The 24,557-nt window shown below is 39.8% G+C and overlaps 1 protein-coding gene across 14 annotated transcripts in view; it reads right to left on the bottom strand.

Annotated features, from left to right (window-relative positions):
* Positions 1–24,557, bottom strand: part of mcf2lb (mcf.2 cell line derived transforming sequence-like b) — a 60,656-nt gene that overhangs the window by 15,122 nt on the left and 20,977 nt on the right. For all 14 annotated transcript variants that reach the window (XM_074658851.1, XM_074658849.1, XM_074658848.1 and 11 more), the window contains 7 exons: positions 15,265–15,348; positions 12,781–12,895; positions 7,750–7,840; positions 3,326–3,445; positions 2,383–2,499; positions 1,206–1,355; positions 983–1,107 (listed from right to left, as the gene is read on the bottom strand). In XM_074658851.1, the coding sequence (XP_074514952.1) occupies positions 983–1,107; positions 1,206–1,355; positions 2,383–2,499; positions 3,326–3,445; positions 7,750–7,840; positions 12,781–12,895; positions 15,265–15,348 (802 nt within the window). The remainder of the gene's footprint in view (positions 1–982; positions 1,108–1,205; positions 1,356–2,382; positions 2,500–3,325; positions 3,446–7,749; positions 7,841–12,780; positions 12,896–15,264; positions 15,349–24,557) is intronic.

Here is a 24,557-nt window from a genome sequence, read left to right on the forward strand (position 1 = left end):
ACAACAACAAACAAAAAATGGTCTACTGGCTTTATCTTTGTTACATGGATCAATCAGAGAACAATGAACAATGATAGCACTGAATCTTTAGTCCAGTGCAGACACTCAACTTACTATGAAATGACTACAGTGTGTATATTAAATGTCACTTTATCTGCACTGTTCCCTTCAGTTTTTACCTCACTTTTAACCATGTTTACTGTCTTGTATATATTTACCATTTTGTATATCTAATTACTATTTTGTATATTTTGCTCATTCTGGTATATTTCTAATAATATTTTATTTTATATTTTTAACTGGTATTTTGTTTACTTAGCTATTTATAATTTCTTGTACATGTGTTGTGCACTGCCTGGGAGTTTGACACATTTCACTATATGAATGTATATGTGATAAATAAATCTCTTGAATATTGATAAATGTAATCACATTACAAAGGTATGTCTTAAAAGTGGTACTTTTTCCTAACTAATATTGAAAAAACCCAAATGTATTCAATTTTTATGTGTAATGGAGAAAAGGAACTATTCACATTAAGAAACTCTAAACTGAAAATGTCTGGTGTATTTGTTTAAAAATAGGTTTAAATGATAAAGAATGAACATTATGAATTACAAAATATCAAATTATATGGCCATTTTCTTTCAACATTCTGTTTTAATAATTCACTTATCTCTTAAAGACAAGATCAATTTAAAAAGCAAGCTTTATATTAAGTTTCTGAATAGTGACACAGTGTCACACCTAATGTCAGTGTCAACAGCTACCCAAATAACATGTTATTGTATAATAATCATTTCCAGTTAATGATAAATACTGATGCATAATGGTTGAGCTTTTTGTGAAAAATGACAAAATCAGATGTGTTACAGATCAGCAACATAATCACTTCCGTCGAACTGGTTCCTTTATGTTAAAAATAGTCTTGACTTATTGTTAGTAGCCATCCTGCAGCTTTATCAGCTCTCGTGATTCTAACCTTTGCACTGTAGCCAGGTTCTCCAGCTCATCCTGGTTCATGTTGTGGTCGGGGTCTTGCACCACAGGCTCATTGATGCTCTCCAGCAGCCTGCCGCCCTGACCCAGAGCCACCTGCAGATCCTCCTACAGACACACACAGACAGATGGAGTGATATAATCCAAATACTAACATACATACCTAGTATACATAGAATAATGTATGTGTATGTTAACGGTGTTACCTTCATTTTGTCTTTCTTGTGGGTGTGTGTGCTCAGCAGGATGGTTGTGGCCTGGATTTCATTGGGTAGTTCAGTTTCAGCCAGTTCGGTCCCAAACGACTGCAGCATCTGCGCGGTTCTCTTTACCATCAATGCGAAGCCTTCGATAGCCTGATGCATGCAAGACACAACAACGATTGTCAGCATGCAACGCTCATGATGACAATCAAGAAAATGCCACATTTGCAGTGGCTTTATTTTTCAGGTTCAGCTGATGCTGATATAGTATACTGTGTAATCATTTTTTAAATAGTTTTTATGGCCTGCAATTAGCTGATTTTAATCATCGCTTTTAATGTAGTGGCCATGTTTTGATGATGTCATTGCCATTTATTAACTCTCATTATAATATGTTGACATGTATGCAAAACAGCTTGACCCTGAGCGTCTCAAATTAAATCAGTGGGCAACCTCTGAGTCTGAAAAGTGAAAGCAATGCAGAAGTGCCTTAAACTTGCATTCTCTCTAATAGCCAGCAGGGGGCGACTCCTCTGGTTGCAAAAAGAAGTCTGATTGTATAGAAGTCTATGAGAAAATGACCCTACTTCTCACTTGATTTATTACCTCAGTAAACATTGTAAACATGAGTTTATGGTCTCAATCTCTAGTTTCAAGTCTTCTTCAATACAGCATGATGTTCATTTAGTAAATTATGGTCCCATTTAGAGTCAAATAGACCATAAAGCAGGGGATGCTTTAGGGCGTGGCTACCTTGTGATTGACAGGTCGCTACCACGGCGTTGTCCGGTCTGGGAGTTGTCCGTGTTTTCGTCTTACAACTTTAACCCTTTCACAGTGTGATTTCACTTCATGAAAGTTAATTGTAACATTTTTGTCGTTTAAAAATGCCTTGTGTCACATCTGGTTGCAAAAAAACAAGATAGTGATGACCAAAATGCCGAACTTGAGGCTACAAAACCATTGTCCACAAACCAATGGGTGACGTCACGGTGACTGCGTCCACTTCTTATATACAGCCTATGAATTAAACCTATAATTCTCTCTGTCTTCTGTTTTATTTTATTAATTATTTCACAGTGTTTATTCATTTATCATACTCATAAAGTGCCTTGTAATGCGCGACAGCGTTATGTTGTCCATGCTGACTGCTAAGGTGGTGTATTCAGTGTGGACATACAGTGCGGTGAGAGATCCACTTGTCATGGCAGTACTCCTGCGTTCCTCCGAGTTCCAGGGTCAGCTGGGAGCGGTCGATGTAAGAGTGCAGCTCAGTTATTGAGCTCAGCATAATCACCTGAAACAGAAACACCTGAAATTATTGCACACATATCATTTGATAATGATCATACTAACTATCATTTTATGTACTTTTATTTTATTTATTTTGTATTCTTTATTGCAGGAGTGCAGGAGTTAACATAACAACCTTTGCTTAGATATGATGTTGTACATACTTGTATCATTCCTACAATATTTATATATTTTATAGAGAAAATGTAAAAAATTGATAGTAAATTAGAAAAATAAAGAAAATCATAAATGGAATAAAAACAAGGAAAGATTAGAGGGAAAAAATATAAATATATATATTTTTTTAAATATATAATTAAATAAGAAAAAAGTAAGCTAGTATGATGGTGTGCATACATATACACATATACCGTATATACACAGACATACATACAAATATATATACTTACACCTGTGCGTACACAGGAAAAAAATGAAAAAAATAAAGAGATTAACTCTTCAAACTCTTCAGGGCTAAATTCCTTCATTATTGTTTAATTATGATGCTCGTATTTAATCCATTTATTCTGCAGTTGTAAATATTGTTGTTCTTGATTTCTGCCTCTATAGGTTACTTTTATTATACTTTTAAAATAATACATTTTGGTTCAAGTGCCTGTTTTTGTGTATTTTGAAAATGTTCATGATAAAGGTTATAATTAATTGCCAAAATGTTTTTAGTAATGGGCAGAAAAAGAATATGTGTGTACTATGCACTTTTGTGAGCATTTTAAAATCTTCTTTCTTCAATAAGTTTGATTTGACCCACAGAGGAAAGAACACAAGTCACTGACGCCAGTGTTTCCAGAGGTAAGAGTGACTGTACGCACCGGCACCTTCATCTTGAACTCATCCTTGTTGAACTTGAAGAGGATGTCGGAGAGAGTACGCTGCAGGAGGGTGGTGGGCCTCAGAACCAGAACCAGCTGGAGGTTCCCTGGGAAGGAGCCCTGAAATGAGAGAGTGGATGGAGACGGTCACTTAACGCAACAGAGCAGACAGGATCCTCCTCCGCCCTGAGTCCATCGTACATCATCACACGTCGGCAGGACAGGTTCTGTTCTTTTTGCTGACAGCCTGCACTTCCTTTATATCATTCCCTGCCTTTGTGTCCAATGTGAAAACTCTCACTCAAACACATTAAAGCATGTACGTGGAGTGTGTAGAGTACAAGAGAGTGGGAAAGACGTGGGGGATGTCGGGCACCATCCTGTGGCAGCGGGGACATTAATCTTCATGTCCCCGGCATGCTTCTACATGAGTAATGAGGTAGTCGGAGTCACCACCAACTCATACATGTGTGTATGTGTTTTCTGTACCTAGATGGCATCGTTGAGATTTAATATGCAATGATGCACAAAGAAAAGTTTTGCTTGCTAACAAACATACTCAGCATAAAGCAAAGATATCCTACCTAAGCAAAAATAAATGGATTGCTAGATGCTTTCAGAACATTTTCCCTCATATTCATCATGCTCTGCCAATAGAGCCAATAAAATGCTAATTCAAACGTCATGATTGACACCCACTGGCAAACCAAGTAGTGCTGTGAAAGCAGTTGGATGACGGTCGAGGGTGGACACTGATCTCCCCCTCCTGAGGCAATGCGACTGTTAATGCTACTTTAATTAGCTAATGACCTAAACGGCTGCTTCGCCCGATTGGCTGCCCTTCCCGAGTGAGTTGGGGAATGCTGGTCTAAGCAGAAATGACAATGAATACATCGTTAATAAAAACCACTTGGGATAGGCGCTGTTAATGGAATTAATAAATCAATTCAGTGTTTGTCCTTGTTGACCTGCCAGAACCAGGAGGAGCACTGTGAAAATGGTCGCTCACCATCTGGAGGAATGAAAATGATTGTGGGACATACGGCTGATTTTATAAAGTGGTAGTAGTAGGTGCTACCGTACAACAAAGAGCTATTATATTCAGTGTATGTATGGTTAATTGTTTTGAATATGGTATGCAGTTCACTCAGAAACTGGCTTCCTAAAGGATACATCTTATCAACAAATGATGAAGATCCAAATTAAAAACTGATCCTAACTGATCCTACTGAAAAGTATGTCCTGTATAACCAACGCCTGATCTATCTTATTCCTCTGTTCCATTTAGCCCAGTCCAAAAAACTATTAAAACACATTAACTAAGCTGTTCTTTTATTACAATGAACAAGGGGCATTGCAGTTTATTTTGAGTCAATCCAACAAACATCAAGTACCATAACTCCTCACTAGTACTAATGATGCACCGATACAGATATCGGACCGATAATGACTGAAATAGCTGGATTGGATATCTGGATTGGATGTATATTCTGTACATTATATACTGGAATTTTAATGTTTATGTTATGACCAATTTGTTGTCGCATTAAAAAAGCTTGCAATTGAATTGTAATTCCTACTAATTTTGAAGATGTTTTACCAAGTTACTAGTGTACGATTTATTATTTTAATAAAAAAATAACAATTCTATAAATATATATTTATGTTTATTTGTTACATTTTGATTTACAAAGTTAGGAAAACAATGTTTAAGTCAAGCCTGATGTTGCCTTACACATAAAGGAATGATACCAAGCACTTCCACACAGTGAGGCATACAGCTTATAAATTAAATACTGGTATTGGATCGGTACTCGGCATTGGCCGATACCCAAAGCCCAGGTATCGGTATCGGGACTGAAAAAGTCTGATTGGTGCATCCCTAACTAGAACACCAAATTTGCATCTGAAGGCTAATACACTGTTTGCTAAAAAACAACAGTGGCCAGCTGTTTTAGGAAATTATCTTAGCCTTTTTTTAAAAGTTGAAACTAAGTAGGGCAACAGACAGGGTAGAGAAGTCAGAAAGTATTGAGAGATGCACTAAAAGCATTGTTGTTTTTTGTCTTTTCATGGGCTTTGTTGACAACCGCAACACTAAAGAAAATCTGCAGCCTTAACCTTTAAATGCATATTGTAGCTTCTAACCAGTCAACCGTGCTGCTTGGATATGTGGTCGCTGGCAGTCATGGTCATGGTCTACTTCTTCTTTGTTCTTTGTCAATTGTAGGCTGAGAGATGCACACACACGCACACACACACACAAATCCTCAAAGAAGAGCCAGATAAATGACAAGGGAGGAGGGGTTGCTTTAGGGACTGACAGTAACTCTGCAGACTTAATTGGGACCAGTCTATAAACACACTTTCTGTCAGATCAAACTCAGCCATGCACGCCACGGCGAGGCAGCTTTTCCTTGAAACACACTGACCCACATTCCCAAGTATACACAAGTGTGCTCGTATACATAGACACACAAAAAGACAAAGAGAATCCTTTGACAGCATAAACATTCATTCTATCCTCGCTTATCCTCTCTCTCACACACAGACACACACACACCCTTAACATGCACACACTGAGTGAATAATACCTCACTGAGTGAATACATCAGCACATACGGCAATTTAGCCCATGATGAACTAGACTCCACTACAAATATATACAGTAGCAGCAGCTTGAAAAGTGCCAGTTTTCATCACCATCCATTTAGCAGCCTGGCTGAATCGCCCCAAACAGGACATTATTGCGGGGATGACTGAACGCCCCCTATTACCGGGTTGTCAGCCTGTAAAAGTCCCCCTTGTGGGATTAATAAAGCTTGATTTAATTTGAAATGAGCGATGATGTCTCTTGAGACCACGCGTGGTGGTGATATTCATCTCTCATTCTCTCTCTCAGACATCTTTTCGTATATCTCTCTCTGTGTGTTGAGTTACTACCTTGATGCCTTCAGCGTTAATGATGGAGCTGTCCGACCCAAACGTTCCTGTTTCCTGTATATCAACAACAATAAACATTTCTGTACCACACTGGCAGGGAATAGAAGCTGAATGTCGATATGAATGAAGCTGTTAAAACTCAAAATAGAGCATGAATCATGGTGCTTTAGTCAACTGCCCATTGTTTTAGCCCATAAAAGCAATATGCTGAGAGATTGTGTGATGGGGGTGATTCTCCCCCACATATATTATGGAGAGCTGCCAGTGCTTCATCACCTCCCCACACAAAACATGAAACACAGATGAACAGATAGCATTTCAGCTCCCAGAGAAGAACAACTGAAATGAGCAGGGAAAAAAAGAAGAGCCCTGATGACTTCTGATGCTCCACAACTGCATTTTATTCAGCAACATAAATTACACAAACTACTATCAGTTCTGTGTCTCCAAAAAAAGGTGTGATGAAGCATTAAGTAGGAACGAATGAAGTGATTGGAAAATAAATTATGTGCTGAAGCTGTTTCTCTTCCTGCTTGAGCGTGCAACAACTGATTACAGTGCAAAAAAAAAAAAATATTACGCAAACTAAATCTCCTATAACACAGCATAGAAATCCCTAAACCAGGCTGAATATTATAAGTTGGGCTATTTATTAATTAAGCAGACCATCTTCATTTTGTTTTGGCCTTTTGTGATGTGTAAATAAATGTGTTGTATATATAAAATAGTAAATAATATGATGCTCAGATGATAAGTGAGACATTTAAATGAATGAGAGAACAAAAGAAACGTCATCTCCTTCTGTCTTTTTTTTTTTTTTTGGCATGTGACTGTTTATTTGTCCCTGTAGCTATGGAAACACATGGCAGGCTGTGATGGTGATGAGATAGAGTTCAGGGATGAGGTTGGCTCATATCAACCCCCACCAGGGTGGTGTTGATATTACTGGTGGAGCTGTGAGAGAGAGATGGAGACGCTCTAACACCTCTCTCTCCAACCTGACAAACCCCCTCTCCCTATGGGTGAGGGTGCGAGGCCAGCACCTCTAAAAACCGGTTCCTCTCATTTCAACAGTTGATTAAGACGGGCTGTTTCTCTCCCACACAGACACAAAGACATTAACAACACAGAGAGAATGTAAGTGCACGGTCACATATACATACAATAGGGCTGTCCTCGACCAAAGAAATTCTTTAGTCGTCTAGCACTCACATACTATTGTCGACTAATCAGTTAGTTGATTTAATCGACAGATCTGTGAGTTTCTCCACAAAGAATCACAAAAAAGCACCACTTTAAATCGTTTGTTTACTGGAGATGAGCTCATAAGTTTCATGGAAATAAGTCATTCAGCATGAAAAAAAAGCATAAAAAACAACTAATCAACTAAAGAAATTTTAGTCGACTAAGACCAAAACGACCGATTAGTCGACAAATCGACTAAGAGGAGGCAGTCTAAACGTACGCAAAGAGCAACTTACTGCGATACGAAGCAGGGTCCCCTTGACGGCCGCCCATCGGTCTTGCCGGCGATCGATGACCAGGATGAAACCCACGCCTGTCGAAGACAAACTGGAACACACAGAGAGACAATGAATGGTGAGAAGAGATCAACTTTTAACTCCCACACTGCAGCACAGTGTGGAGGGCCACAGAGAAAGTCTGTGCTACAATGTAATGACTCCTAACAGACACTTTTAAGGACTGAAAAGTAAGTTAGCCCAAGAGCCCAAAGAGGAAAAAACACAAAGACATAAAACATACATGCTGGTCGTCGAGTGCACAGTGAGACAGTAGAGAAGTGCTTGTTCACAGCTCGTTGTTTTGTTATGCTGCTCTTTATCTTCTCAGACAGCTGGTGCCCTCCATAAAAGGAAGCTGTGAAGAACCTCCAGATTTCTTGGCCCCCAATCCGTCCTCTCTGGTCCAAGGAGAGAGGAGGGCTGGATGGTTTACACACCACCACCACCACCAACAATCAATGACAACCGCATGTGCAGCTCACCGGCAGTGTATACTTGAAAATATAATGCATAGGTGCACATGAGCACCTCAATGCTTTAATGCAGGAATATCCCAGTAATCCTCAAGTATTTACTTTCATGTCCACCAGTCTGCAACTGCTAAACAGGGTGGCAGCAGATGAAAAGAGCAGTCCTTGGAACAATAAAGCCAAAATAAAAACACAGGAGTCGGGGATGTGTCTCAGAGGTAGATCCCAGCACGCTGCTGTGCTGTTTAAAGGGGAAGGAGCCAAATGCTTCAGACCATCACAGCATCCAGCCTGCCCCCACCACCCCCTGCACTGCATCTATCAGCCATCCAATGCGACACTGGGAGCTGCTGGGACACGAGCCTATCACAGGATGGCTGCAGTGTGATGAACAGCTCTAGAAGCCAGTCAGCAGATCTTTACAGATGTGGGGGGGAGGGGACAGACTCAAAGGAGGATGCCACTGGAAGCATGAGGGTTTCATTTATTAGGAAAATACAGTTTATCCATGTCTGCCTCTCTACGGTCGCTCACATTTATATTCATAGTGGCACATCTCATCCTTTTTTCCTGCACTTTCCCTATACCCCCTTTCATCTTTTCCTGTTCTCTTTCTCCATCATCCCCTTTTCTCAGCTCTGCGATCAGTCGTCCACGCAGACTCTTACAGCCACTCGGGCTTTCAAAGCAGAAATGGCTTTACATCTCAGCCGCAGAGGAGGAGGAGGAGGAGGAGAATGGGACAAGAGCTTTTACTGCCCCTAAGACATTTACGGTGGCTGAGATGAGAGAGGGTGGTTTATGGTGAACATGCAGCACCTGAGGCTGAAAAAAAGAAAACATGGTGAAATGACTCTCTGCTGTCGCTGCTAAAAGGCAACGTCACAAACTGCGTGTTAGCTATTGCTTGATTCCCATTTGATTTTCAGTAATATGTCAATAATATTTATCCGTTTTCTCAGTTTTTCATTTTATTGGGACTGTGGGTATAAATTAGGCGCATTTACACGGTTTTCAAAATGTCAGTGTTGATTAAATGCACTATTACCCTATAAAAAAAAATAATAATTATGATTTTGTTCCTAAAAGGAAAGTTATTTTGAATTTATTAAAAATTTAAATGAGCTAGGGCTGTCAAAGTTAATGCAATAATAACACATTAACGCAACTTGCGCTTCTTAGGTTGTAGCATCATATGAAACTAACCAGGAGTCTCCCCTTAACAGACATGCCCACTTTATGATAACCACATGCAGTTCGGGGCAAGTCATAGTCAAGTCAGCACACTGACAGCTGTTGTTGCCTGTTGGGCTGCAGTTTGCTATGCTATGATTTGAGCATATTTTTTATCCTAAATGCAGTACCTGTGAGGGTTTCTGGACAATATTTGTCATTGTTTTGTGTTGTTAATTGATTTCCAATAATAAATATATACATACATTTTCATAAAGCAAGCATATTTGCCCACTCCAATGTTGATAAGAGTATTAAATGGTATAGTAGTATAGTATTAAATACTTGACAAATCTCCCTGTCCCTTTCCCACAAAATGTGTGATTTATTTGGGATTTATCGTGATTAAATATTTTAATTGATTGACAGCCCTAAAATGAACACGTGACTTTATATCATATTATATAAAGTTTTGTATAGTTGTCATATTGTAAACAGACACCGTCTCACATATAAACTGTTCTCTCCAACTATTCCTCCAGTAAACCATCCCATGTCACATTTTTCTTTACATTTGAATTTTTTCTTAAAAATATATTTTTCCTCACTATAAATTAAAATATTCATAGAAACCACCTGGTGGTGTTGCTGCTACACATGCATGAGTGTCCTAATAATAATTGGATTCGTCAGGACAAAGTGTTGAAGCTGTGAGTTGTGAAAAAGCTCTGCCTGATGGCGATGCAGCGATGAGGGAAATTTGCTGCATGAACGCATATGCGGACGTAGCGACACCCTCCCCTTCTTCTGTCGTACTGCACAGAGCAGAGAGAGAGTGGCTGCTTGAATATAAGAGCAGTGGTATATTAAATTAAAAACAGATTAAATAAGCCATGAGGGCAGAATGTGTTTCAATTCTGGGATAATATCTTAGTGCCAACTGTATCGTTTTAACATAAAACCAATCAGTAAAGATCCATGCGTGCATGCAGTTGCAAAGCCAAGGAGAGATAAAAAGAGAGAAGGGAGAGAGATGGGAACATAGTCTGACAGAGGACATAGCTATTAATTCATTTCCTGAGTGTGTTTATAGATGCAAAGCCGAAAGTAAATTTATTAGGATCGAGAAAATCATGCGGCAAGACTGAAATTAATAAAAAAATGTACACATCTTAGAGTTAATATATAATATGATAACAGGCATGCACACGTGTGGTATGATGAAATTAGTATTAGAAATTTTGTCTGCCATTAATATTGATCCAAAGGTATTTGTTTCAAACCAGCACCAGCTGTTCAAGGGCACATTACACAGTTGTAGGACATCTGCCCCCGGCTGGGGACTGTGTGTGTGCCCTGCTGGGGGTGTCGGTCCCTCAGGTAGCGCCAGCCATCTGCCTCTGTATTCAGAACAGCTTGAGGCTTGACGCCATCTCACCCCTGTGGATGACCCTCCTTAAGATGACTGGAAACCTCCACAGTCAGATCATGAAGGAGGTGAATTTAGACACTCGTAATGGATGCAAATTGTATCTGCCTGTTGGCAAAAAAACACCCTCATGGCCCAGAGGTTGAACTGTAATACAGTTTACATAAGATCATTTTGAAAACTTAAATCATGACTGAAAAAAAAAAGTCTTAGCCGTGCTTAAATAGGCTGGACATTCGGCGTTCATGTGAATTCATCACACATACACTTCAGGACAGCGCTCTGCTCAGCTGTCTGGATGCATTATTCAGATCCAAACAGTCAAAGTCATTGCAGTTTCTATTTTTACGCACTTTGCCAGTCCGGGCATGACGAAGGAACGGTGGGACAGTCAGGGGGGAGAGCTAAATCAAGAAAATGCAGGACTAAATAGTGAGGAAAATATCAAAGAAAAAATTAAAATGTACAGAAAAATGAGACAGGAGATGGTTTTCTGGAGGAATAGTTGGAGATGGAGATGGTTTCGTACATTTCCCCTCCCCCCCCATGTCTCGTCTGGTCTATCCATGTGTACAAAGAGAGTCTGCAGAGGACTGATAAAGACCCTGGATTATTAATTGGCCATCTTATTAGTAAAGGAATCACTTTACCCATACAGATATCTATGCAATACAGTGACGGTCTCATCCACTGCACAAATCCTCTGCAGCCTACGCAGTGAAACTGTATTTAAGTATCGACTGACACCTACTGGCAGACTTCATAAGGCATCTTCATAAACTACATTTTCATCTCTATTGCCTCTCTTAATTCCTTACATCCATTCCCCCGACCATTTATTTTGAGGTCACTTGACTTGCATGTGTTTCTGAGTTCAAACACAGCAAACTTCTACTTTATCACATGATGTCTGCTACATATATAATATTAAAAGCATGACTGTGGCTCTCAGTTTATCCATAAAGGTTCATTAGCAGTGTAGTGCTGCAGCATCAAGAGGGAGAAAACATACTTGATTCCTTTCCTCGCCTCATCTCCTCGTGTCTTAGTCCCGCCCACAGGAGATGTGAGTGGAAGTGGCGAGGAAGACACGCGAGGAGAGAGGAGTCGAGGCAACAGGCATGTAATAAAATGAGACATCCTGGCCTGAGAGCCGTCATTTTAAAGCTACCTCAACTAAATATGACATCTGTCCATTGCTTAGTTATACCGCTGTATTTTATGGTCTCTGTCAGATGAGCATAACAGCGCTCATGACAACTTATATATTCACTATTAATCCAGCTGTTTGCACTTGTAAACATCATCGTCACGATTACAGCAGTTGAACTGGGTGTAACCCACATTCAATGATAGAAACATAAGTAATATCAAGGTGAAATGTCATTAAGGAATGCGGTCAGAACAGTTCCTTATGAGGCACTACACAAGCGGTGAAGGGCAGAAAGTTTGATCGCGCATTTGATCATGTTAAATAACTGCAACTTATGAATACAAAAGGAACAGTGACATTTGTATAGTCCTGCCATGGTTTGAGATAATTCCAGCAATGTTACGCCTCTTTTATAGGTTGCAGGTACCGTAAGGGATACACCTGTGTATCGTCGCTTATAGCTCCTCCGGCAAGCCTCCTCGAGCCTCACCCCTCGCACCTCGAGATGCATTTTAAGAATTGGGATGTCCTTCAATCGAAGGATGGAGCGCTGAGATCAATTTCCGGGTCACAAGCTGGAGGAGCAACGAGCGAGGAGACGAGGAGGCACAAAATCGAGAAATGAGAAGCGCCCCAGGAGAGTGGATGGTGTTAAAAAAAGTGGAGGATAGGAAATGAGGTAGAGGAAAAAATCAGTGGTGATGCAAGAGATAAGAAAAGGGGACACCATTAAGATTAAATGATTTGCATGTGAGGGACTTTACCTGGGCACACTAGTCAGGTAGGTCAGCACATTGTGAAACTCTCCGTCTGTGATCTCTCCGAACGCAGGGAATTCTGGGAACACAATGATGGGGCTGCCATTATCTCCCCGACCTCCTAGAAAATATAAAAACAGAGGAACATTTATACTTTATGCAAGAATATATAAGAATTACATAAGAAGGTTTTGTGTATATCTCCTTGGGGATGTTGCATATTAGTACAGCATAGGACAGTAAAGACAAAACCATTTAAACTGATCATAACGTTCATGCCGTCAGTCTCTGTGATGAGGCCTCTGTCAATCAGTCTGACAAGGAAAATGTCTTTCGATTTATTACAGTTAGATTAAAAGGAAGAGAGCACTGAGGAAGAAGAAATGTTGACCACATGGGGGCACTGATGTTAAAGCTGTATCTGTGATGACTGGAGGATGTACAGAATAAACTGCAGTATCCATTAAATTATTTAGTCTCATACTCAACAAACAAAAAATAGTGCTTTAACATGTATGTATTTCTCTTCCAATACAGATAAATTGTTTATTTAAAAATAACTAGGATTTCGAAATAGCCCACAAGAGTCAACGGTTGATTTAATAATAATAAAATACACTGGTTTGCACTGAAAAAGTGCAATCTCATTATTTTAGCCCCTAACAACCCCATCTTACCACAAAGTGTTACCTTAAAGCCCCTGGTTTCCAATATTAAGCATCTCCCTTTAATTCACCACTAAATAAGCAACAATCAAAGATAATGTTTAAAAAAAAAATGAATTTAACACGTAAAAATGAAGCTAATCTGCTCCCTCTGGACTGTGGATGTGGTCAAATCAGATCTGATTGATCTGATATGAAACTAGAAAAAACTAAGGAATCCATTGGTACCAACGATGTCATACTAGCTGGACGAGAAGGAGGTTAAATAACACTACTAATTTACACCAAATTTTGGCGAGGAAAAACAGAAATGGCCATTTTCGAAAGGGGTCCCCTTGACCTCTGACCTCAAGATATGTGAATGAAAATGGGCTCTATGGTTACCATATGATTAACATGAAGTGGGCATCACTCTATGATAATCATATGCAATTTTGGGCAAGTCTTTAAATACTCCACCGCCCTAGTTCTACGACCTAAACTATGTCAGTAAATATCCCACTAGTAAATTTTGAAGCTTTTATGTCTTAGAAAAGGAGGTTGCTAACTCCGTTCGTCTGTAGCCTAACGTTAGCTTTTTACTTCTGGCGATTGCATTCACATTTCAAAAATGATAAAAGTGGTGTTCATTTGTGAAGATTATCTTGCTGAACAAAATGTGTTAGTATCATAAACGTTTGTTTGCCACAGAGCTTATTTTCTGCAATAATTCAAAATCCAAAAGAAAAATCCCATTGGCTTTTTGTTGGGGGAACCAGGGCGATGCTAACTTCCTGGTTGGCCTACAAAAATACATCATCCCTTCAGCACTCTTAGATTCAGATTTAAATATTCTTAAATCCTGATTGGTGCACAGACGTTTGTGACATCACTTTTCCCAACAGAGATCCACCCCCCTCAAACCAAGAAGACAGAGAAAAACACAAATACAGAAAAATCTCTCATATGAAATAAACCAGAACTGTTCTTATGTTGGCAGAAGGTTGTGTGTTCATGTCGGACCTCATCGCTCTTAGTAAGAAGCTGATGGAGAAAATGTGTTTGAGGGCCTTTAAGAAAAAGGAATTTTAGACTCAATAGTGGCGAACACAACAAAGATGGAATAAAAAGTAAAATAAAAAAAACAATGAGACAAGAAAAGGTAAAACATGTTTGTGCCGACACAAACACGATCAGTCTCAACTCCCCGTGTGAAACAGCTGCTCTGTCAGTGCATGTGACTGGAATATCAATCCGTCTGCCTTTTCTTCTCTCATTGCTATAGCAACAGCAAAAAGCATGGTCATGGTTTCAACGTCTGCTTAAATATTTGTCTGCAAAATGGTTCCTGACTCTGCTGCAGCCACAAGGTCACCTCGGACACACACAGAGCATTTACAGTACTGTAGGAAAGGATATAATAGGTGTCACTAATATCTGGCAATCTCTGTAAGAGACGCCTTAAATGTCGTGAAAAGACACAAAACATGGATTTCATCATAAACTAGACATGCAGAGGCAGTAACCGAAATACAGATACAGGCAACAATAGCAAGAAGATGCAGGGTATTTAGACTAAAACCAGACAAACAGCGAAGAGGAAAAGGATGGAGGCAACATTTGAATAGCAAATCCTAACTGCCAGGAAAAAACAGTTCACATTAACTATGCAAATATCAAGCGGAGTAGTTAAAATATAAATGACTCCTCAGGTGGCAGAGATGAGACTGGTGATTAGTAGTGTGCTAATTAAGAAACTAACTGACAGACAGCAGATGAGATGAGAAATAGAAATCCCCATACGCCCAAACAGACAGATAGACAGAGAAAGATATAGAAGTGTCACCTGAAAGGAAGGCAAACTGCTTCTTGAGGTCAGGGGTGATGTCAGCAGCATGGAGCGGGCTGCTGTCCAGCTGCATGATCTCATCTGGAGAAAACAGAAAAGGGCAAATATTAGTGACATCAGAGCTGAAGGTGTACAGTATGGAGAGAGCCTGAAGTCGATCTCTGAGGTCTGTTTAATAATCAAGTTTGTTTGTTTGGTTTCATCTGGCACTTTCCACGCATAACCAACTAATATATAGGCAATATAAAGAGCGGCTTTATCATACATACTAAAGAGAGGGAGAATTCAAACTTAAAACGCACATTTTCCAAGAAATATAACTATGGCAGTAACATTTCCAGTCCATTAAAGGAATACTTCATCCACAAAATTACCATTTGTATATCAATAACACACGCTGTGTTACCTTGAATTCATGAAGAAAACGTTGCTTTTCTCGCATGCCTCCACGGTGAACGAAAAATCAAAACAGGAAGAGAAGTATTGATGAAATGAAATAAATGGGGGCCACGTTTTAAAGGTACAGTGTGTAGGATTCGGCGTCATCTAGTGGTGTGGTTGTAGGTTGCAACCAACTGAGTATGCCTCCGTTCACTCCTCCCTTTCCAAGACTGCTGTAACGTGAGCCGCAGAGTGCAAAACTGTGGGAACACCGTTCGCCTCGCTCAGATGCCATCTTTACCATAACAACAGTACTTTAGGAGCAACGGAAGTCAGAAGGCAGCTGGCAGTTTTGCACTCCGCGGCTCACGCAGGTAACGCACGTTACCGCAGTTTCACAAGCGTGTCGGAGAACTACAGTGGCCTTCAAGTAATGTAAAAACGATGTCAAAACATACATTTACAAATTCACACAACTCGTACAGTATAATCCAAGTCTCATTTTATCCAGTCGTAAACTCAGTATACGTCCCAAACACATGCATTGTTGCCAAAACCTTATTATTTAAAACACTTCCACATAAACAGTCTTATGCTTTCGCAGGCGCGCTATTCGCCCGTGCGAGTCTGAAGTGTTTTAAATAGTATGATTTTAGCAACGATGCATGTGTCGGGGAAGTAGTGAGCATACAACTGAATAAATGAGACTTGGATTATACTGCACGAGTTGTGTGAGAGTTTGTAAACGGATGTTTTAATATAGTTTTGCTGTTGTTAAATGCGGCCCCCATTTACTTCAATTCATTAAGACTTTTCTCCGTTTTCGGGGTCTCCTTTTCGCCATGGAGACATGCGAGGGAAACAACGTTTTCTACTAGAATTCAAGGTAACACACGGTGAGTAATTGATATACACAGTATAATTAGTCATATTGGTGAAGTATTCCTTTAAGGTTAGTGGTGATCAATGGACCACTGGGGCCGTTTGATCCCACAGATCTCTTCTGTTGTAGATAACAAACAGTATTGATAAATTAACAGACTTGGTTGATCCCCTCAATCCCCGGCTCTCCATCCCCCGTGGTCTCCCTTCATTAAGGATTTAAATAATCAGATTTAAGGTTCGTTACCCCACGGAGATTCTGATTATACCAGGGATCAAATTGGAGGCGGCAGACACTCACAAGGCATGGGGGGATATTAGCAGTCTAGCAAGTAGACTTTTGGGTTTAGGTGACAGACTGTATACCTTTGTATGTCATCAAAATATCATCACATGTTGGACATTGAAATACAGTATATTCCCATTGTGGTCTAAGTGGCAAGACAAAGCATAAATATAGATATTTACTCGACAAAATTAATGTGAAAAAGAAGTAGGTTACACTGAAAGACAAATGTCTCTGCCAGCTGCTATGCCTCATGAATAATATGCATTAAACGTAAACAGTCTCCCTACAATATGCAACGTATGCATTGATTTGTAATTGAGAAACTTCAGTATTGCTCGCTGAATGAAACCTGGCCATAATTCAACTTGAAATAGAGAGCTGTGCAGCAAAGGGCAAAACAGATCAATACAGGAAAATTGGCACCAGTGCTATAATGCTGCTGCTTTGATATGGATCTCTCTGTTTATATCTGTGGCTTCTATACAGGTTCCTTAAGCTTAAAACATTTACATCAAACATGTTTATCACTGGAGTCATAGAGCCACACCCAACACACAGAAACACAACACACACATCAGAAGAAAACAAGATCTATGAGGTCTGTGCTGTTTCATCAGCTTCATGTCTCATTGAACTAAACAGCAGTCTGTGACGAAGACGTCATAGCGAGAGGCCTGAGGGATATAAAAGTAATCTGGCACATTGTGGTCAGATACTGCTGTGAGAAGCATGCTGTAAAGTAAAGTCATTTTCAGTATCGATCCTAGGGGCATTTTGCTGTGCAAACATTTGTGCAATGATGTCTTCCATCAGGACAACTGCATTTTAGAAGAACCTGAAAAACAACTGCTCAGTTTATGGCCACATCTGCCTACCGGATGTTTAAAGACACATGCATATTTTTAGTTCCAGCCAAATGAGGCTCAGGCGTCTATGTCATTAAAGCTCAAAGACCACATATAGTTCAGAGTCATGACAAACATGAAGCACTGTTGGCCTCTTCAGCTCTTTCTTTACTTTTCCATTTTCTGTATGAAAGCACTACCAAGATGCCCGGGGCTAGAGAGCTGTAGTTCTTCTGCATGCCTCTTTAGCATCCACAAAACTGAATTTTAATACTGTACTTCAGTTAAAAATAGGCTGGAGGCATGAAAATACAAGTGGAAAATGATGGGAAAAACAGCAAAGGATGGGGGATCTAGGGACCAGAAAAGCCAGAAGATTACAGGAAGAGAGTTTCTCACAGTGACAGACACTATCCTGTAAACATGGTTGCAAACATACAGTAGAGAGCAATATTGAGTTTTCATCTTAGTCTGACTTTGTTTGCTCTGTTGTCTTGAGGCAAATCATACAGAATCCCCACGCTGGAAAACAGGTTAATGTCAAAAATTGTATTTTAGTTTTTTTATTTGTAAAGCTAATGATCATTATGGACAGTGCTTGAAGTGGAAAAAAATGAGGGCCGGTACTCTACTACTTATTCACATTTTGGCGTGTATATCGGCCACTAACAGCAATCTCTTGCCACTTATTCCTATTCATTATTATTTCTTTAAGCATGATATACTGTGCCAGTCAGTTGTGTTTTTATTGTTATATTATTATTCTTGGGCTATGCATCTTCTATAGTAGGTCTATAATACTTTTCCGACTGAAACATTATAGAGTTAAGGTGGTGTATATTTACTGGGGCTGTCAAAGTTAACGTGATAATAACACAAATTTGTTTTAACGGCACTAATTTCTTTAATGCATTGACGCAACTTGCGATTTTTAGGTGGTAGCGGGCTCAGTTTTAAAGCTAGAGTGATGTCATACTAGCTTGTCCAGAAGGAGGTTAAATAACCCTACAAATTTACACTAAATGTTTGCGAGGAAAACTGGCATGGCCATTTCCAAAGGGGTCCCTTGACCTCTGACCTCAAGATATGTGAATGAAAATGGGTTCTATGGGTACCCACGAGTCTCCCCTTTACAGACATGCCCACTTTATGATATCACATGCAGTTTGGGGCAAGTCATAGTCAAGTCAGCACACTGACACACTGACAGCTGTTGTTGCCTGTTGGGCTTGAGATTACCATGTTATGATTTGAGCATATTTTTAATGCTAAATGCAGTACCTATGAGGGTTTGCGATCAGTTGTGATTAACTATGGAAAATCATGCAATTTAATCACGATTAAATATTTTAATTGATTGAGAGCCCTTATATTTACCCACAGTTTTAAAGGACCAGTGTGTTACATTTAGGGGATATATTGGCAGAAACTGAATATAATATTAATAAGTATCTTTTCTTTAGTGTATAATCATCTGAAAATAAGAGTTGTGTTTTTGTTACTTTAGAATGAGCCCTTCATATCTACATAGGGAGCGGGACCTCTCCACGGAGTCTGCCATGTTTCTACAGTAGCCCAGAACGGACAAACCAAACACTTAACTTTTCCTGCTTGGGCCGGAATCAATAACGTTACTCACTCCCGTCGTCGCCTCTCTCTCTCTCGCTTCACCACTTACTTCCCACATACGCACACACACACACACACACACACTCTAAGCACTCTATTCTTACAACAACTGGCTCTAGAGAGGGCCATTCGTGTCGGCTACCGTAGCAATCCTACACGCTTGGCATACGGGAGAAGTTGTAATCGGCAAACTCGTCGCTAGATACCGCCAGATCCTACACACTGTTCCTTTAATACTTAAAGTGCTTTCCAGTGTCATTTGTAGCCTATAGTATCGCTCTATAATATATTATAGGATGCCTGTAGCCTGGAATCAACACCAGCCAGCCAGATAGGCAAGTATGCATGCAGAGCTCAGGCGTGTTTATGGTCATACAGCTTCTAAGGCGCAAAAATGCTGGCGTTGCGCCTTATGATTATGAATCGCCCAGAGAACCTGATATGGAGAGGGCAGTAAAAGAGTACCGGCAGCTTGTGATTAAAAATTGTATATTAAGTTTGTATGTAACTTTAGGGCAAACACTCACAAATTTCCCCATGGCATTTTAATTTGTATATTTACTATTAGAAATAGTCCCCTTACAAAGAAGCTTCTGACCATTCCTATACTTAAACATGAAATCAGTGGACTTCTGCTCCTGGCTACAGGACTGCAAGAGATATAAGTGTGCAGCTTACGTCCCATTTTCTGTTTTGTCTAATTATCATTTTTGATTTGTCTGACAATTCTCCAAAATCCTGATCCCGATCACGCATAAAACACACACAGTCTTGAGGATATCAAGAAACTATACTGACAGGACATGGATGAATACACAGTTTGTCCCAACAACTTTCCCTGTATGGTATCCTACCTGCCCTGTGACATCAGGCTCAGAGCCGGGCCAAAACACGTCCACCTAGTCTGGCTTCATCCTCACTGGAGCTCAGTCCAACTCGGAGTCGGAGTATCACAAAATATCCATCATCGTTATGGACGTCTTTCCCCTCTTTATCCTGAATGTTAGTTTCTTTACAGGCGGAGCCCTTTTACTTTAAGCCTTCCTTTGACTCCAGTTTAAACAAACCAAGGAGTCGCTGCTGTTAACTCTTTGTTTGGCAATGGGACCTATCAGGTATCTTGGCCTTAGGGTATAAGTACACTGACATTCACTGCTAGCTTTCTATCTCTCTCTTTCTGTCTCTTACACACGCACACACAAACTGTTTGAGGACAGGATTCATTCATGCGTGTCTTCTTGGTCGGGCATTTTCAGCCTCCTGCCTCCTTTAAACCTTTTTCCACGGAGACCAGCTGGTGCCATGCCTGTTGTGTCAAAACAACATCAATCAAAGGTTTTAGCTACTCAGGGGACTTAAAGGACCATACCTGTGTTTTTTTGCATTGACTACTGTACACTACAATTCTGTTTTACAGAGCATACCATATGATTTTAGATTGATTTCCCACCAACCAGTTAACATTTTAAAAGGAAAACTTTACCCACAAAAATGACCATTTGTATATCAAGTACAGTAATTGACAGGCAACACAAGGTAACACGGGGTGAGCAATTTCTCGCATGCCACTACGGTTTTCTCTGTTTTTTGATTCTCCGTTGGCCGTGGGGGCATGCAAAGAAAGCAATTCTTCAAGAATTCAAAGTACCATGGGGTGAGTAATTGATATACAAATGTTTAGTGATGCGCGGGTCAGGGTTTTTTATAAACCTCACCCACCCGACTCATTATGAGAGCCAATCCGCACCGCCGACCTGCAAAAATATGCGTTAATCAACCACCTGAACCCGACCCGACCCGCAAAACGCCAACATTATGCATTATAATAGCACAATTGTCAGGACAGAGGTCTGAGACAAGGACAGAGACAAGCGGACTCGAGTGCCGCGGCTGGCGATATGTGTGCAACGTCATCTCACAAACATCGTGAAATGACCACGACACGGCACAGAATGTGTTCAAATTGCGTGCCTCCAACACGACTGGTGTGTGTTTGAGAGAGGGAGAGAAGGTAGACTATTGCATTAAATGTTTCTGTAAGTTATTAACCCCGCGGTTCTGGGTCGACCCACACATCACTACAAAGGGTGTCATTTTGAGGGTGAAGTATTCCTTTAAAACATGACATAACATGACACAAATACTTCTCTACAGCTTCTTTTCACTGAGGCAGGTGGTATTAAATCTTGCGTGACAGCAGGAGACCTCTGACGCATAGATTACTCTATTCTACCCCGTCCAGACGGCATACAGACAGACACATACACACATGTACAAAACATCTTGTAAATTGTACATATCATACACAGGCTGATAATTAAGTTGGATTAAAACCTTGTTAACTCATCGTGATCTGAGGTCTGATCTGTTTCCTCTTCTTGAAATGCTTCCGTTTGTGAAATGGCAAAGGCTGCACAAGTTCATCTATTATAAATTAAAAGCCTGCCTCTGGCTAGACAAACATTATTGATTGTGCAACCTGCAATCTGTGCCAGTTTCTATTATCATTTTTTGTCTTCAGAAAAATTATCTGACCTTATAACCACATCAATTTTGTCTCGTTTATTCTTACCAAACCTATAGAGAATATGGTATTCTGTATCACCCTTCTCCCTTTGATAGGATACTATTTCCAATGACATCTGTAGTTAACATTTATTGATTAGGGACAACTGACTGACTGATATCTACAGATGTTATTTCAGACAGTTTACTATTCTTCTTTTCTTTCAATTTAACCTCAAGCAAGGGTGTGCGTGCACCAAAATAACTCCTTCAAAGAAGTCAGACAAGTAAGAAAGAGACTAAACAAATGACCGTATCTTTGATGTTTGTAACTTGGTAAAGCAGAGTCGCCGTGTTAATAGTGGCAACCCACTGCCTGAGGACACAAAGCTGCAACTGTCTAGCCATCTGCAGAGCGTTCACATGCTCCTCATGGAATCAAGTTCACACAGAAACCTCCAACAGTTTCCACTTTTTGACCCAGCCTCACTTACTCAGCCAGCCACACCTTGCCCCCAGCAACTCCCACACATATCAAAACCAACCCCACACCCAGGTCAGCAATAGCTGCACTTTGTTTACAGAAAGAGGCTATTCTGTTACTGAAAAAACCCCTCCTGGAAGATGCCAGATTTAAATTTCAGTCACTTTTTTGGCCACTTTTTCCATCCCGTCACACCTCCCTTCTTCCTACTACATTCATTACTTCCTTCCAAACTTCCACTCATCGTTGACACAGTATTATACAAACGTTAAAAGCCCCTCTGGCCATTAGAAAGGGAGCAGATGAGCCAGTTTCAGATACTACTGTATTTATCACAAAAGAGAACAGTGAAACCACTCAGGTGTCTTTTTTTATCAACAAGTATCGATGATGTCACAAGGATCTTAATAATGGACAGCAACTATTAATGATGTTATAATTAGGGCTGTCAAAGTCAACGCGATTATAATGCGTTAATGCAAATTTGTTTTAACGTATTAATTTCTTTAACGCATTAACGTAACTTGTGATTTATTTATATATATATATATATATATATATACACACACACACACACACACACACACACACATATATACATATTTGCATAAAGCAAGCATATTTGCCCACTCCCGTGAGCATTAAATACTTTATATATATGTGTATATACGGTATATATGTATTAGGGCTGTCAAAGTTAACATGATAATAATGCGTTAACGCAAATTTGTTTTATCGCCACTAATTTCTTAATGCATTAACGCAATCTTTCGGAGGTTGTAGCGGGCTCAGTTTTAAAGCTAGTGATGATGATGGTATCACATGAAACTAGAAATCCTAAGGAATCCATTGGTCCCAACCATGTCATACTGGCTTGTCGGGAAGGAGGAAAATAACGCTCCAAAAACGGGAATGGCCATTTTCAAAAGGGTTCCTTGACCTCTGACCTCAAGATATGTGAATGAAAATGGGTTCTATGGGTACCCACGAGTCTCCCCTTTACAGACATGCCCACTTTATAGTCAAGTCAGCACACTGACAGCTGTTGTTGCCTGTTGGGCTTGAGTTTGCCATGTTATGATTATGAACATATGCTTTATGCTAACTGCAGTACCTGTGAGGATTTCTGGAGAATAATTGTCATTGTTTTGTTTTGTTAATTGATTTCCAATAATAAACATATACATACATTTGCATAAAGCAAGCATATTTGCTAACTCCCATGTTGATAAGAGTATTAAATACTTGACAAATCTCCTTTTAAGGTACGTGTTGAACAGATAAAAAATGTGCAATTAATCATGGGCAATCATGCGATTAATCGCGACTAAATATTTTAATCGATTGACAGCTATAATATATATATATATATAAAATTTATTTATTAAAGACTTGGAAGTGGTCCAAATGAAGCACAAAGGCCACATCCTCCCAACAGAATTATGGAGCTCACAAAAAAGGGCTCAAATGACTTTTAGTGATTATTTTACTCATACTTGTCTGCATTGTATTACATGGTAGATAATTAGAAGCTACCAAAGTATTTGCTGTTTTATATTCTACACCATTCTATATATATTCTATACAAACTACAATAATTTAATTAAATCACTGTTTCTGCACTTTACTGGCAAAGTAACTCGGCTAATAAGAAAATACACTCCCTGAACAAACATTACATTATATCAACATCCTCTGCATCCACACACGTAAATACACACACACACACGTACAAACCACCTGCTGGTTGAGACGTTAATGTTCTTTAAAAGGCTTAACGATGAGGATTAGTTTCCACTCACGCTCACGTTTGTGGCCGACGAGTCAAACATTAGTGGGTCACAGTCACACACCTGGACTGCCTGCCTCTACTGACACAGATTAAATAGGACGAGAGCAGAAGCCTCTAACTCTGGTTCATCAGGCCAGAAAGAGTTGGAACCTGAAATCATTCTCATAATATATTTATAAGTCTTGTACAGGTCAGAGTTGGGGGGGGGGGGACACAGAATGGACACCCACAAACAGAGAGATGGGGGAGGGCAGCAAGTGGGACTAAGGGGCTTACAGTCACGGTCATGTGACAAAAACAAAGCAAAGCACTAAATAAGGCTGAGCAGTGACAGATGATGTCCATATAATATCAGGGGTGAAAAAAGGATATGGTTTGTGATAAAACAAAAACAAAACAAAAAACAGGAGAAAAGTTGTAAAACAGCAATCATCCTGTAGAAATTAATGAAAAATGTATGGCCAAAGAAGATGAATGTCTCCA

The sequence above is a fragment of the Sebastes fasciatus genome, chromosome 14, assembly GCF_043250625.1.
Source record: "Sebastes fasciatus isolate fSebFas1 chromosome 14, fSebFas1.pri, whole genome shotgun sequence".
NCBI classification, from domain to species: Eukaryota; Metazoa; Chordata; class Actinopteri; order Perciformes; family Sebastidae; genus Sebastes; species Sebastes fasciatus.